The sequence below is a fragment of the Stegodyphus dumicola genome, chromosome 7 (assembly GCF_044657685.1).
Source record: "Stegodyphus dumicola isolate Sdum_Otavi_A_Nest chromosome 7, ASM4465768v1".
In the NCBI taxonomy this organism is placed as follows: Eukaryota; Metazoa; Arthropoda; class Arachnida; order Araneae; family Eresidae; genus Stegodyphus; species Stegodyphus dumicola.
This window is the reverse complement of record NC_140774.1, coordinates 176,903,070-176,919,090: the sequence shown is the minus strand read 5'-3', so window position 1 is coordinate 176,919,090 and position 16,021 is coordinate 176,903,070. Positions and strand designations below refer to the sequence as shown.

Here is a 16,021-nt window from a genome sequence, read left to right as displayed (position 1 = left end):
ATATGACGATGTTAATGATCCGCGACGCTTGTAACAAAAATTTAATTTGCAAAAATTTGCCATTAAATTTAATCTACGAATTTGTAGAAATAAGAGAATATCAAACTAATTTCAAACACTGAATAGGAATTATTGATGAATTTAAACATTTAGCAAGAATATGTATTTAAAATTTTGTCGTGAAATTTTCTAGGTGGTAATACTCATATAATACACGTCCATTGAATAATCAATATTAACATATAATATACTATTCTATATCAACGGCTGCGTGTTCGAAGAAGTCTCAGTTATTCAACCCTCACATTCTCACCAGTGGGAGGGACAGGTTCCTATCTAACCATCTAGCTGCACGCAAAGATATTTTTATTAAAATAGTTAGAACGGTTCTCTGCAAACTCTCCGTATAAGGAAAACGAATGGTGGCAGCTCTACATGTGGCTGAGTCTAATGCAGATAAATTCGATCATAATTTGCGGCGGAACAAATATATCCATGCCCGAAAGGATTTCATCAAAATTTATGATGTCATATCATGCGGGAGAAATTGAAGGACGTAGATATTCTAGACAGAGAGGTTCTGCAATCTTAGCTCTATTATGTTCTGTTTCCCATTTCTAATTCTGTCCTGTTTGTGCATGGCGAAAATGGAATGGTTTCGATTTCTAATGCATCAGATAGATATTTTACGTACACATTTTTGGCTAATCATCGACCTTCACCATTTTTATTGTCTGAATTAGTTTCTCAAAATGAACGTTTGTGATATTTAAAGGAGCGCTAACTTAAAAGGTTTATTAATTTCGTTTTGACATTTTGCGTCGATCCATTGTGAACGGCAAATCACTTTTCAAATTGTTGCCACCAAATATTAGAGTCCTGTATTATATCTAAAGAAATTAAATAATGAAGAATCTGCATAAATGTATGTATGCTTCTCGAATTGTGATAAAACAACGGTATCTAGAATTCTAAAATTTTGAATAACGCACATCTCCACTCCAATATGGGCATTTGGAAGCCCAAATTAGGAATTCGGAATTTGTTTTATTATCTTTTTCATATTCTGTACAGCTTATATGAGTTTTTGATTAAGAAACTGAACGATTTCAAACGAGCAATGGCAACACCGTACGGAAATGGATTCACTTCACGAGCAATGGCAACACCGTAAAACAATTATCTCCACCGCGCGAGACTGAAAGCGCGGAAATTCTAAACATATGCTCTTTTAAATATTTTGCGATATTGCTGTTGGACTGAATTTATGGTTTAAGTGCGAAGAAATGATATTTAATAAATGAAGGTAACACACAAAATGTTTAAAAAAACGCCCTTTTGGTTAGTTTCTTTTTTAAATTCAGTTTAAAGAATTTTTCTAGGATGATATATATATATATATATTGTAAATAGAAGTATAGCCTTAATACATACACGAATGGAAATGGAATTACATACCTGAAACCCTATTCTGAATGCCTGTATTAGTTGACTACAAAAGCTATTACTATTATTTAAAAATAGAAAAGAAACATCTGTAGGCGAGGTTTAGTTCATTGAATTCATATTTTTACGATGAATTCCAGAAGTCGCCCGAATCGAACAACATGTAAGATGATGTTGCACTTTTAGAGGTTTCTCATGAAAATAAAAATAGTTTGCATATAAAAAGGTGTTCTTTAAGAAAGATATTTAAATGATTTAAGAACCATATTTTCATGTTAAATTCATATTTTTAATAAGATAGTAAGTAATAAATTATTTTGACATATTTTTAAATGTGGGATTTATATATAAAATTAATAGCTTTTTCAAAAGGACATTTTGAAAGGCAAAACATAGTCTCATATTCTGGCCAATACAGAAGGAGTTTTTATATGGAACTTACAACAATGAATTTATTAAATGACAATAAAGTATATTAATCGCGTTTAGTATTGAGTGATTTACTTAATTATAGAGAAGCATATGAGAGTTATCCGACTAACCGTAAGAGAGTAGGGAGAAGGATTCGTGTAAGATTTTCTATGGAAAAACTGACTTTTATCCACAGAACACATGAGCAAAACGACGAAAACGTCCATGCGGCCAACCCATTCGCCGGGATTCGAATCCATATCGAACTACCAGTCTTAAGCGACTATACCGCTCCACTACTGGTGAACTTTTTATAAAAAGAAAGGAAATATTTGCATGTTTCACCTCTGCTTTATATTTTAACAAGGTTTAAATCGTAAAGTTCGAAAATTTTACGAAACCGAAATTCTCTGAAAGTTCAACTCAAGCTAATGTTTCTAATGATTCTATATGAAGCAATTAATTATTTTTGCATGTATTCTAAAAGACATAAATTAAATGTTATATGCCTATCGTTTATTTTTGATTAAATACTGGATTATTTTAAATCACATATACTATACCTTCTCTTACGGTTATTTTCTACGATAATTTCTAGGTTACGGGGACATTTTGACTCAAACTGCATTGTGCACTCACTTGATGGGAATTCAAGATTCAACATACCCTCACAGCTCTGAGGAATTCATCGTAATGAACGACTCCCGATCCATCTTTGTCGAATTGCTTAAAGAGGTTTTCGGCTTCTTCGTCGGTTATGTTGAGTCCTGTGTCACGAATGCCTTTCACGAATTCTTCCATGTTCAAATCCCCGCTATGGTTGTCATCCATTCGTCGGAAAACTCTGAAATAAAAGCGTTATACAAAGTCAAGCAAGTTTTGTTAACATTCTTAATATTCGAAAGATTTCGTTTAGCTTATATTACATTGCTTTCATTTCGCTTACATTGCATTACATTGCTTTTCGCTTATACAGGGCGCGGCAGCGTTCATAGTGTAATTTGAATTGCGTAGTACAAATATGTACTGCATGAATGCGCGTCAGCTCGTGCCGCATTCGTGTACTAATGAGCTGCCGTTTCGAGTGTAACAGTGATATGAATCGGTGGATTGCACAGCATCGTGCCTTTGCTGTTGAAAGTTATTTCAAGAATAACTACTCTGTTATTGCTATCCAGCGTCTATTTTGGCAACATTTCAACTTGAGACGTCATGGGAAAGTTCCAGATGGACGGACCATTGCGACAGACATTTCCAGGTAGAGTAATTTCCTGTATTGGTGACATTTCCTGGCCGCCTCGCTCGCCTCATCTTTCATGTGCAGACTTTTTCCTTTGGGGCTACCTGAAGCAAGAAGTTTTCCGAACACGTTGTGCCACGATTCCTGAGTTGAAGGATCGCATCAGAACTACCGTCGTCAATGCCCCAGGGAATACGTTACGCCGATTTATGGCAAGCTTCCAACGCCGTCTAAATGAATGTGTTGTGCAGAGGGGGCATCATTTGACAGGCATCATATTCAGAAAGTAATTCACGCAATGGACAATGACTCACACATTAGTAAATGGCATACCTTTAACTATTAATTGACATAAGAGGTAATAAATAAATTACAGTTACTGCCTTATGGTGTGTTTTTAATATCCTACTATGAACGCTGCCGCACCCTGTATTACACTGCTATATTTCATTGCGCTTATATTACGCCTGTTTATCAGTGTTTTAAAGTGAACAAATTAAAAACAATGCATACTCTCTAAATTATTTTGATTTCATTGAGATTTTTGATGTTTACGCTACTAGTGTAATTTCCGATGTCGTCATGATTCCGAAAATGAAGTTGTAAAATCGTGTTCTTTTCGGAAGCATAATATTTAGACCCTATCGAAGACAAGACAGCGAATTCTATGTCTTGAAAAGAGATGACCACCGACGAATATTATAACAACCTTTTTATTTTAACTAAACTGAACACAACATGCGCACACTCGGTGTTCACAACTAACCACCACTTGTGGCTAAGTAACTCAAACACAAAATAGTATGTACAATCAGAATGAATTAAATTTTAACTACACAACTGGCTCCGACTGTTCTGAAATTGTGAAGAGATTAATGCATGTTTGCAGCAAAAGCTTCAAATAATTACTGTATCTGCTGACGTGCTAAAATGCACCAAAAATAATATAACGCTATTTTCAAATAATAGTTGCATTAAACGTATTTAGCCATAAATGATGAAAGGTGCACCAGTCGATTTTGCACCAAGTACGTGATGTATGGAGTTAGAATTTTTTTATCAATCCCAAAAATGGTGCAAATGTTCATGAAATTTATCATATTACAAGCTAAATATAGCTTAAATTATCTTAATTAGACGGATTACTAATATGAAATTAAAGCACAGGTTATTGTGTGAGATCTAGTACGTTTTGCAATTATAAAATAGTCACTAGATCTACTTGAGTGTTAGCTTTGCGACTTCTCGAACGGGCGTGAAGATTAACACAACAGGGAAAGGGTGTAAAAAACCTTTTATTTATCACAAACTGCATAACAGAAGGCATGGACTTACACCCTTACATAAAACACCGATTACTTGCGATGAGAACTTAAAAGTTAATTTAATGATATATTCAAAGTTAGAGATGTAGTGGTAGACTACAGAATTCAATTTAATCTACACTAATTAAGGATAATGCAAAATCAGGCAAAGAAAGAGTTAGAAGCAAAACAAATTTGACTTATTTGTAAAGCTTATTTATTAAGCGAAAGGTAAAGAGCAAAAAAAGATGCTATATGTTTGATATTATTAAAAAAATTAGCGATATTTTCTTCCTGGAGCAAATTACAAAAAAAAACCCTATTTACAAAAAACCAATATTGCATGGTTGGTATGATTGTTAATACATTGTATGTCTCCCAGACGATGCAATACAGTCCGTACAACGCCTAGGCATGCTGAGTATCAAATTATCTATCTGATCTTGGGGAATATTACACCACTCAAAAAGCAATGCTCTCCGAAGTTCCGGTAGACATGTAGGAGGAGGTTGACGGGCTGCAACTCATCGGCCAATCATGTCCCACACGTGCTCTACTGCATTCAAGTCCGGTGAGAATGCTGGCCAGTCCATACGGGTGATATCCTCCGATTGAAGGCATTCGCTTACGATGTTTGCACGGTGAGGACGGGCGTTGTCATCCATAAACACAAATTGTGCGCCTATGGCGCCCCGAAACAAACGTACATGTTGTTGCAGAATGACGTCCCGATAGATTTGGCTTGTCATGGTTCCAAATGGAACATGCAGGTCAGTTCTGGAACCCAGAATAATTCCACCCCAAACGAGCACTTCTGCACCACCGTAACGGTGTCGTTCAATGATGTTTTCTTGGTGGTAACGGGCACCTGGAGCTCTCCATATGAAAGTCCGGCGAGAAACAGACTGCAAGCTAAACCTGGACTCGTCGGAAAACATCACACAAGCCCAATGTTGCGGTGTCCACAATGCATGCTCTCTACTCCAGGCTAACCGCAGGCGACAGTGAGTTGCAGTAAGTGGAACGCATCTGACAGGTCTACGAGCATATAGACCAATCTGCCCTAAGCGTCTGTACACGGTCTGACTTGAAATTGTCGTACCAGTGGCTGAAGAGAGCTGACGAGACAGGTCTGAGGCTGTGCTCCGCCTGTTTCTTTTGGCAGTAACTGCCAAATACCGGTCCTCATTCGGCGTTGTAATTCTGGGGCCACCTGTGCTGTAACGTCTACTCACATTACCAACATCTTGGAATCGTTGCCAAAGCCTGGAGATGACACTCTGGGCAATTTCAAGTTCGTTTGATACTTCCAGTTGAGTACACCCACATTCCAGACGGCCGATAATTCTACCACGTAAAAAAATCATCCAAATGCGTCCTTTGTGTCATAACTATTCGGTTATTGCACTGAAATGCTTATAAAGCGCCTGCGAACAATTTTACTTCTTTGCCTGTATTCCTTATATATCACTCTCTTACACTCTCGTCATTGTGACGTACCATCGGTGTCCTCTGGTTACTTCCTGAAATTTGCATGATTCTTGAAGATGTGTGTAGTGATTTTACAGATGATATATTTATTTTAGAGTTCGATTTCCGCGTGACTCCGAATTATCCTTAATTTATGGACATGAGTGTAGCAGGTTGAATCGGAAACCTACACCTGTAATTATCGGGCATTTTCGAATAAAAATGAAAGATTTATGTCTCCTGAACTGGCAATACTTGAGTGGATGTTGCGTGGGTATGTTACGAAGTCGCGTTGGTGTGTCAGAAATTTTAACATGTGCTTCAGTATTTAAGCTGTAACAGAGGCAAAAATTCACTGACCATTATTATTATTATTATATACATATTCCTCCCTAAGGCACTACTCGGAAGGGAAGTATGTCTTCGTGGAGAACTTTCTAAGCGAAACTGGCTCGTTTCTAAGCGAAACACGAAAAAACATGAAAGGAAAACCACGAAGACCCCCATGCAAAAAAAAGCCAGCCTGTTCGCGGGATTCGAACCTCAGACCGCACTCCCCCGTATTCAGGAGCTTTACCGCTCGGCCGCTGGTAGGCCTCACTCACCATTAGATATAACCTTTTTAAGGTCAGCCATTGGATCTGAAAGCAACCTGTTCCCGATTACTTTTAATGCCTTATAAATATCTGTACTACACTATATATATATTTAAAAAAAAAAAAAAAAAAAAGAGTTTTTAATTAAGGAAAAACGTCCAGGTTTTAGCAATAAGTATATTTTATTTCTTTATAAAATGTCATTTAAAGCAGCATGTTTTTTTTTCGGTAATAAGCATAATATGTATGAAAAAGGTACATAATTTTTGTTTGTTGTTTGCAGCATTGTCATGGTTTCTACAGTGTACAAGGTTTGTAGTGCATGAGATTGATTGATCTTTAGAAGAAACTAGTTAATCGATTTCAAGAACTCTCGCTTCCTGTCCTGGACATGAAAAGAAATAAAAAAGTGCACCTGGCAAAACGGAGCAAAGAATTTGTCCTCCATTAAAATACCGATTGCGTGAGATCTAAAATTTCCATCCATGTTAAAAAGTATAAAATCGATAATTCTGAAGCTAACTGCTCTAAACTGATATTTACAGAAATAACTAACGGCTAATTAATGGAAACCTACTTTTCTTAGAAAAGTTTCAAGGCATAATGTTTTATTGATTTAATCAAGATGCGACTGACTGTTCCAAATTGTGTTTATATATAAAGATAATTGGAAAATTAATAGAGATGTGTATTTGAAAGGCTTCATGGAATGATATTTATGTGGTTCAAAGTGTTGTCACGAAACCATCCACAGTGCTCATCAAAGATAGCGCGAATTTCTTAATTATATTAGAAACAAACCATATTTACATTAGAAAATTCAATACTTTAATGCTGGAAAAGTCATCAGAAATTGTCGTTAATAGAATGATTGTAAAGGCATAAGAAAATGATGCAAAGTTCACCAAGGTAAATTTGGTTGAATGTTAAATTCTTTGATGGTTTATGAGCATTCTTGTAAAATTCGTCTGTGACTTCGTAGAGCTATCAGGTTTATCGAAGCAGGAAAACGTGAAAAATCAGCAATGTTGTCGCCGATATTCGAACTCCAGTCCACTTCCATCAAGAAGGCGCGTGGCAAAGAAGGGGAAAAATGCCTTACAACTTGATCATAAACCTTTCTTTGCAACAGCGATCTGCGGTGAGTAAGCGCCTTGCTGATGAGTAGTGGAGCCGGCGTGTCGCGTGCACGCCCCCTCCACCCTCTCATTTTCAATCCATTCTTTCATTTAGTCTGCAGTTAGCTATCTACGACCAAGTGCGTATTTTAAAATTATTTAAATACTTTCATAATTATAATGTCTAGTGACAAAAACAATTCTGATTCAGCAAGTGAACAAGTGCCACAAAAAAAAAAAAAAAAAAAAAAAAAAAAAAAAAAAAAAAAAAGACAAAGTATTCGACGTCGTTTCAAGACAAGTGGTTAACTCAATTTAATTGGCTTATGAAGAAAGACAACTTTAATGGAGAATATAAGTGTTAGAACTGTGCATTCCCAAAGCAAGAAATACCAGTTGTTAATACTGAATAGAGATTCTTCGCAATCGGTTTCGAACTTTTTCGTGAAGAAATCTTCAAAAGAAGAGAACAATATATCAACATTTAGAATTACTTCAGTCTATCATGGGATTAAGCACCATCATAGTTTTAATAGCAAAGATTGTACAAGCAAATTGTTATAACACTCTATTTCCAGATTCTTCTTTGGCAAAAAAGATTTCTTGTAGAACAAAATGCACAAAATTTGCGAGAGTGCGTGCTTGCTCCTGCAGCTCAAGAAATACTTTTAAATGAGATTAAAGAAGCAGAGTTTTTTTCAGTCGCAACAGATGCGTCGAATAAAGGCAAAGTTAAAATGTTTCCAGTAGTCGTACAATATTTTCAAAAGGGAAGTGGGATAAAACACGGACACCTTGATTTTTACCGCGGTCCCCAAGAAAAAAGTGGTGAGATTAAAAACCAGATTTGTCGAGTTCTCGTCGAAAATAATTTAGATATAATGAATGTAACTTTGTTTGCTGCTGATAACGCTTCTGTCAATTATGGCATAAATAATTCTGTGTATCAAAAACTTAAGATTGACAATGAAAACGTTTTAAAAGCAAACTGTAAATGCCACATATGACAGAACTGCACAAAATTTGCATTTAAAGGCATAAAATTCGACAGTGAAGCCTTGTCTTGAAAGTTTATAGTTAATCTTCAGCATATGCTAAACGAACAGAGACTTTGAAAGATTTCCACGCATTTTTAAATATTGAGTATCGCGACATTTTGTGCCATGTGCCAACCAGATGGCTATCTTTATTGCCAGCGATAAAGCGTTTGCTTTGTAATTGGCCAGCTTTACGGGTGTATTTTATTGAAAAAGGAGAAGAAGAATGTAGTACAATTATTTGGCAAGCATTTAAAGACCAAAACTCACTGCCTTTGTGCTACTGTTACTCTTTGCACAATGTTATGCAAATTTTCGGTAATGAAATTAAAATCATCGAACGTGATTTTGTTACTTGCACAGAATTGCACAATGTTATGCTTGAAATCCGCCGAAAAATAACAAATGGAAAAATGACAAATTTTTGGTAGTTCAGTAAGAGATTTTTTAAACAAATTAAATGAAACGGACAAGGCTACGTTTTATAAAGACGCAGACATTTTCTTTGAGAGATGTTTAGATTACCTGAAAAAATGGCTTCATTTCGAAAACTGAGAGTATAGTAAATTGAGCATATTTTCAATGAAAAAAAACCGATTACGTGGGATGTTTTGAGAGACTTGGCCGTTGATTTAAAAATAACTTTTGATGAAAATAAACTTTATGAAGATTTCTGCATTTTGAGGGAGGTTCAAGACAGCATTGTTAAATCAAATGTAAGAGTTGATCTGAGGTGATCAAAATTTTTTTCAACGGTCGAGAATAGAGTTGGAGATATGTTGAAGAAAGTAGTTTCATTCGTTTTGTCTATACCTGTATCAAACGCTGCCTGCGAGTATGTTTTCAATATAGCATTCGGTACATGGACTAAGGAAAGATGAATGTCAAGGCAGAAATCCTAACGTTCTTCAACGTTTAAAATGGACTGCAAAGAGTTTTTTAAATTTGAAGTTGTTGTAGTTCCAGACCATATATTTTGAAATCCGTACTATCAAATGCAAAATATAAGTTCAAAACAAAATAAAAAGTTATGAAAATTGATATTTTTTTTCCTCTCCCGGATTTCGACAGTCAAGAGGTGGCAACCTTAGTTATACCTGCTAAGATAAATGTCATTATTTTATAAGATACTTTTCCTGCCTTCTTAGCGTGCCTTCGTGGTGTAGTGGTCAGCACACTCGGCGCGTATTTGCGAGGTCCGTGGTTCGAGTCCCAGCGAGGCCATTGCTCATTTTTCATCTTTCCAACTTCAAAATAACCTAATGTCTCTACAGTGGCCCCCGAATTAATAAAGGAGGGGTGGATGATGATTCTCCACCACCAGGATTTGGCGATTGGGTCCCCTAATCCTCAGTCGCCCTTTAAAAGGGGGAATGTATAAGGTAGTATTTCACCCGCCTTTTTAGGATGTCTTCGTGGTGTAGTGGTCAGCACACTCAGTGCGTGTTCGAGAGGTCCGTGGTTCGAGTCCCGGCGAGTGCATTGCTCATTTTTCATGTCTCTTGCTTCGAAATAACTTAATGTCTCTACAAGTTATTGAATTAAAATCTACACGATTAGTAAAGAGAACATCCAGACAGTTTCTTAGCCACGGGCAATGCTTTGAATCCTGAGAAAGACACAGGTTTGTAACTGTAGCGTCTACAGAGAGAAGAAGCGCGTAAAGTTCATTTTTCGAGATCTTAATGGGACGGTCCAAAAAGGTAGGAAATGCTCAGAAACCATTACGGTACTATTCCATGTGCTGCCTTGATACAAACCTAGTATGGTATTAGGCAAGGTCAACACAAAGCCACGATTATGCTTTTCCTAATGCTCGAGTTCAATGACATCACTTGACTTACAGAAGTGACAAAAACGGAAACACAATTTTATTTAGTTTCCCAAGTAGGTAACTGCTTTGGAGCACACTATGGATCAGTGGGGCCACAAAGATTTCTGTACGGGAAGAGCAAATCTTGTACTACAGTAACTTTGGTATTAGATACAAATCATCCTGTCATCACTAATGCTCAGGGTGACAAGTTGAATAACGACAGAATTAGTCATAGTCCATCACGTCTGCTGAAACAAGAACAATAAAAGTGTCGAATTAAAACTTTATCTGTTTAAAACTAAAGTGTCAAGAATTAAACGCAAGCTATATGCTTAAAATGACATGTATATGTTAGATACAAGCAAAATTAATATGAACTGCTTTTCTTCGACTGTTCAAGCTTGTTTTAAGATATCTCCGTGGCTACTTTCTTCATTTAATGAAGACGTTTTATTTGTCAGTATTTAGACACAGAAGAAACCAATCGTTTTCTTATAAAAAATTTTATGAAAATTGCCAAAGAATGTTTATAATTAACATAAATAAAATATGCATATATATGTAATAATTCAGTAGATGACTCGAGAATTCTAATTAAGCATCTGCATAGAAACTTTTTATAAGAGAACGGAGAAGAAAAGTTTTCAGATGTGGCCGCTGATTTAAACACATAATTTTATTTTCGTAACAGAGCAAGCTTTCATATGCATAAATAGATTAACACAACATGATTTACGGGTGCGTTATACACTCCACAATTTTGTACAGCTTACATTTTCATAACAATAGAAAGCAGTTTACAGAGGCTAAGCAAAGCATCTAAACAACAGCTGGCGGAGTAGAAAAAAGTACTGCGTATTAGTAGCAGTGATATTTATAGGCTTGATTTCTTTGCTAAAATTCTGCGATTGGATACGAGCTGTCGTAATGCAGAATGATTGAATAAGCAAGCATGAACAAGTTAATTTAGAAAGCTGCAGTCCAGAAAATTGCTATAAACAGTTTAGAACAGAAAGGGGAGATAGCCAAATTAAAATGGGAAATAAAAAGGACTATTTTCAAATTAAAGTTAATAATTTTGTGTCACATATTTTACATCTTACGTGATATGCACCCCACAGTTTTATACAGCTTACATTTTCAGAGCAATAGACAACAATTAGCAGAAGCTATAAGCAACACGTCTAAGCAATACTGAGCGTAGTAGGAAATAAGTCTGCGCAATAATAGCAACGGTATTTTATATATTAAACTTTCCTTAATCCGACTGGACAAGAGCTGTTGCACTGCAAAATGGTTATACAAGAAAATAGGCAAGATTAGAGTTCCATGTGAATTGTGGCCACAAATAAAAATTGAGATAAAATGTGAATATTGAATATGCCTTGGCTGCCAAGTTTGGTGTTTATTATGGATTAACGTCTGCGCAATTATCATTTCTGCATTATTACATATATATATACGTACGTGCTTACCTTCCTAAGCCAAGGATACCTTTAGCTCCCCTCTGTAGACATAAAAGGCGTAATTTCTCCAGCGGGTCGTCAGTAGCCATCAGCTGCTTGCCCGCCCTCTCCTTCATTACTTGCTCGTTTCTAGTTTGTGCAGATAGCGGTCGTGGCATAATTCAAAATAAATGTCCTTATTAAACCTAAATAATAAAAAAAGTGCATTTTTATTTATTAAGTCGAACAAATTTTAATCAAGAACTTCAAGAAAAATGTTCTCTGCGATTTCTTTTCAAGTTATATGCTATAATGCAGCTTGAAACCAAAATCATAATCTTCAATCAATTGCTCATATATTCGAATATTTCATCATAATACCTTAAAGATTATAAAAAAGAAAGCAATAACTAGATTATTATTCTGAAGAAATAAATATCGCCCTCATAAGGAGGGACTCATGTTCCCTCATAAGGCCTCGAGAGGCCTCATAAGCTCTCTCTTTTAAGGAAGAATAAAATAACAGCCACTGAAAAGTGCTTATGAGAACCTAAAAATATTTGGCTGACCTAAAGTTAAATTTCATTCGCGAATTAAAAAAAGTATGGTGCGTCTAATTAAAAAAATCTATCAATTTAACTGCATTATCAAATGTATATATCATTACCATTTTTAATTTACTGTTAATTTAATTGTGTTGTCAAATGTATAAATTATTACCTTTCTTAATTTATCATGGGCGCCCCATGGTTTTATTATACGTGATAGAACTGTAGATGAATTTTGTAAATAGAATTATTTAATCGACTATTAGCATTAAACTATATGATAAATTATTTTTTCTCTTTTTAGTGCATTAATTATTATATCCATTTTAAATAAAAGCTTATTGTATAAAAACTTTTTGTTCATTGTATTTTATCTTCCGCTTTTTAGTTTCAATTACACATTATCAATAAAAAAAAAAAGCTTGTGAAAAATTAGTATCGCCAATTCGTCACGAAAAGTTCATGATAGTAAACTGCATCATCCACTTCCTCATAGCGCCAAGATAGAAAACTCAAAAGCAATTTTTTCCGCGAGAAATACTTTTTCCCCCGTCTGCTTCAGACTGCAATACTTTTTTTTTTTTTTTTTTTTTTTTTTGAAAATGTAGATAACCGGTCAGTTATTGTTTTTATCACTTTCGTTTTAAAAGAGAACGAAAAGTTCGTTTTATTATCTGTGAAAAGTTCTAATTTCAGCATCTAAAAATATCCAATATATTTTTAGACGCTAAAATTTAAAAAAAAAAAGAAAAAAGGGGTCCGAAAATCTAAAAAATCGAGCGATTTTCAAAAATTAAGTGGCAATTTTCATACAAGCTTCGTTGAAAAGAATTTTTCCGCTGTATTCGATGTTGCAAACAGTAAAATTCTGTTGCCTTTAGCTCACTCGTTAAATGAAGTTATCGGCCGAGCGGTAAAAGCTGCTGAACACAGTTAGTTCAGTTTGGGGTTTGAGTCTCGACAAAAAGGCTGGCTGCATGGGCGTTTTCGTGGTTTGCCGCATGTGTAACGTGGATGCGAGCCAAGTTCCTTTAGAAAGTCCTCCAGAGCAGTGCTTCTCAACCTATTTTGGTCCGCGGACCGGTAAAACTTACGAAAAAATTCGCGGATCAGTGTTCCCCCCCCAAAAAAAAAACTTTTACAAGGTATTCAAGAATTACTACATAAGTTAATTGTAATATTCTTATTACCATTTGCTTACAGTCATATTTAAATATAAAGATAAGTAAATATTATAATTATTACATATCAGTACAATTATCTTTATATAAATAAGCGGCTAAAGTGTGTGTCGCCGATAGTTTATTGTTTCCACTCGGAAAAATAAGTGCGGAAATTAACATTTCGCCATTTTTAATTAATATCACGGCCGATTTAGGTCGTACGAAGATGAAAACGGTATCGATGTATTCGGAGAATTTTTTGGAATCCGAGGATATGCGTCTCGAATTTCAACTCGGCGCCGTTCCGTAGATATTCGAGAAAAAAGAATTTGGCACATAGCCAAATCCCTCTAATAGGGAAAACCCAAGAAAGAAAGTGGAAAATGTAGGGAAAACGTAGGGGAAAATTAGTTTTTAATTAATATCTCGGCTAATTAAAGTCCCAAGAAGACGCGAATGGTCAAAATGGCGTGCCACGGACCTGCAGAATCCAACGGTGTGCTTCTCTAAGTCCGGGAGCCAGCCGTTTCGGAGGAGAAGATGTTACTTCACCCTATATATATATGCTGCTTAAGTGTCTGTTTGTCGCCGATAGTTTGTTGGTTGCTTACGTAACTGTACTAGCCAATGGGGTGAAGTTGCCACGGCCAAATTGAACGGCACAGGGTTGCCGTTACAATTGAGACGTAGACAATTTCCTGTAAAACTTGCCTTTGCTATGTAAATAAACTTGCCTTTCCTGTAAAACTTGCCTTTGCAATAAGTCTTAGGGCCAAACGCTTAAGCGTGTTGGCATTTTTAACCTGAGCCTGCATTTGGACACAGTCAACTTCATGTTGCCTGTTCAAGAGTTTGTGAAAGAACGGACGTAAAATTAAAAATAATGGATGGTCCTCTGCAAGGCGAGCTTAAAAATGATGTAAAGATCTACCCAAGAAATGTTGTGTACAAAGAGATCTTCGGCATGTGAATTAACATTTTATTATTTAAATCCCCTTTATTTATTGAGCTAGCGGTGCCTCTTAAGAAAGGTACCGCCAGTGGTTTCCTTCATTGCACTCTAAGCAATTAAGCAAGTAGAAGGGGGAAACCACTTGGGGCAGTAAGCAAAAGGGCGTGCTCGCCGCCTGCCCTGGGTAATTCAGTTTGAATTAGCAGACATCTTTGCACAAATCATTTTAATTACAATTTATAATATCTAGAAAAGCGATCATTTCGTATGACCGCCAGATGTTCTAGTCATATATAAGTAAATAAACCTTTGAGAAAAATCACGCAATATTACAAAAAAATAATCACAAAAACTCTTGCATATAAAAACGGATCAGTGACGGTCTCTGGACAAGCGAATGAGGACCCCTTATCGGAATTCATAATAATGCTTTTGCTGGAAAGAACATCTCTACAAACAGCACATTCAAGTTTCGGACAATTTTCTTATGGTTGTGGCCAAAGGATAAAACCATATTTCAAATAGTCTGCGATATAGTGCCTTACAAAGCTTTTTCTTTTTTTGGCAGATTGTGGACTATATTCACCTTCATCTGTGTTCGAAGGGGCGGACGACGTACTTGGTTTTGGAGAATCCTGTCTTTGCACGAAATTTAGTAATGTGCCTTTCGTTTCCTTCTTACTCATTCTGGTTATTGATTTTTAATCTACTTAAAGTTACAGAAATACCATAGATGTCACACGTGTGGAGGTCGCTCTGCGATTCTGCTTGGCTACAATAGCAATATATCGATCTTCCGCGGGGGTTGTAACCCTTTGGGCGACCCGCTACGGGCCTTCGGACAACTGTCTGTGTGGTTTGGAATTGTTTCCATAAACGTGAAATTACAGAATGATGAACGCCGAAGAAAAGCGCAACATCTGTGATCGACTGTTCTGCTTCAATGCGCCCCACAGTAACGCCAGCGCTCAGAATCTTCCATTCGTCTTCTGGAAGTCATAGAAACACGTATGTCTTGAAAACAAATTGTACGAAAGTTTTAAACACCTTCTATCAGCACTTACAATCAACTTCTGTAACCCTTCATAAGGCTGGCTTCTTATAAGACTGCCTTTATTGCATATTTCTTGACATGAAAGTGCAATTGGCTGTTACCTAACATATTTGCATACTTCCATCTACCTCTGCAGCGAATTGCATCCTCTTCAATTCTGATTGGCTTCCGAAAATTAGCATTTGCCTCTCCCTGCTTAACTTTTGGAAGTGAGTATATTCAGCATTCAAGTAATCAGCGATACTCAAGGCAGACAGTGCCACACTAACTGGTGCACTAAGTGTACGGCACAGCAATTTATGAAAAACGATTAGGTACATAATTGTCAGTTTGTTATATTTTCCATCATCGATCATATTATTTTCTAAACTAGTAAACTATAGTTATTGTAATGTAGGTGCTGTTGTAATATCGGTTGTCG

The 16,021-nt window shown here is 36.1% G+C and overlaps 1 protein-coding gene across 1 annotated transcript in view; it reads right to left on the bottom strand.

Moving 5' to 3' along the window:
* LOC118193553 (calcyphosin-like protein) overlaps window positions 1-16,021 on the bottom strand; it is a 49,401-nt gene that overhangs the window by 11,450 nt on the left and 21,930 nt on the right. Inside the window, exons 2-3 of the mRNA XM_085819790.1 lie at window positions 11,914-12,089; window positions 2,524-2,701 (exon numbers count right to left, since the gene is read on the bottom strand). Of these exons, the coding sequence (XP_085675916.1) occupies window positions 2,524-2,701; window positions 11,914-12,062 (327 nt within the window). The 5' untranslated portion in view covers window positions 12,063-12,089. The remainder of the gene's footprint in view (window positions 1-2,523; window positions 2,702-11,913; window positions 12,090-16,021) is intronic.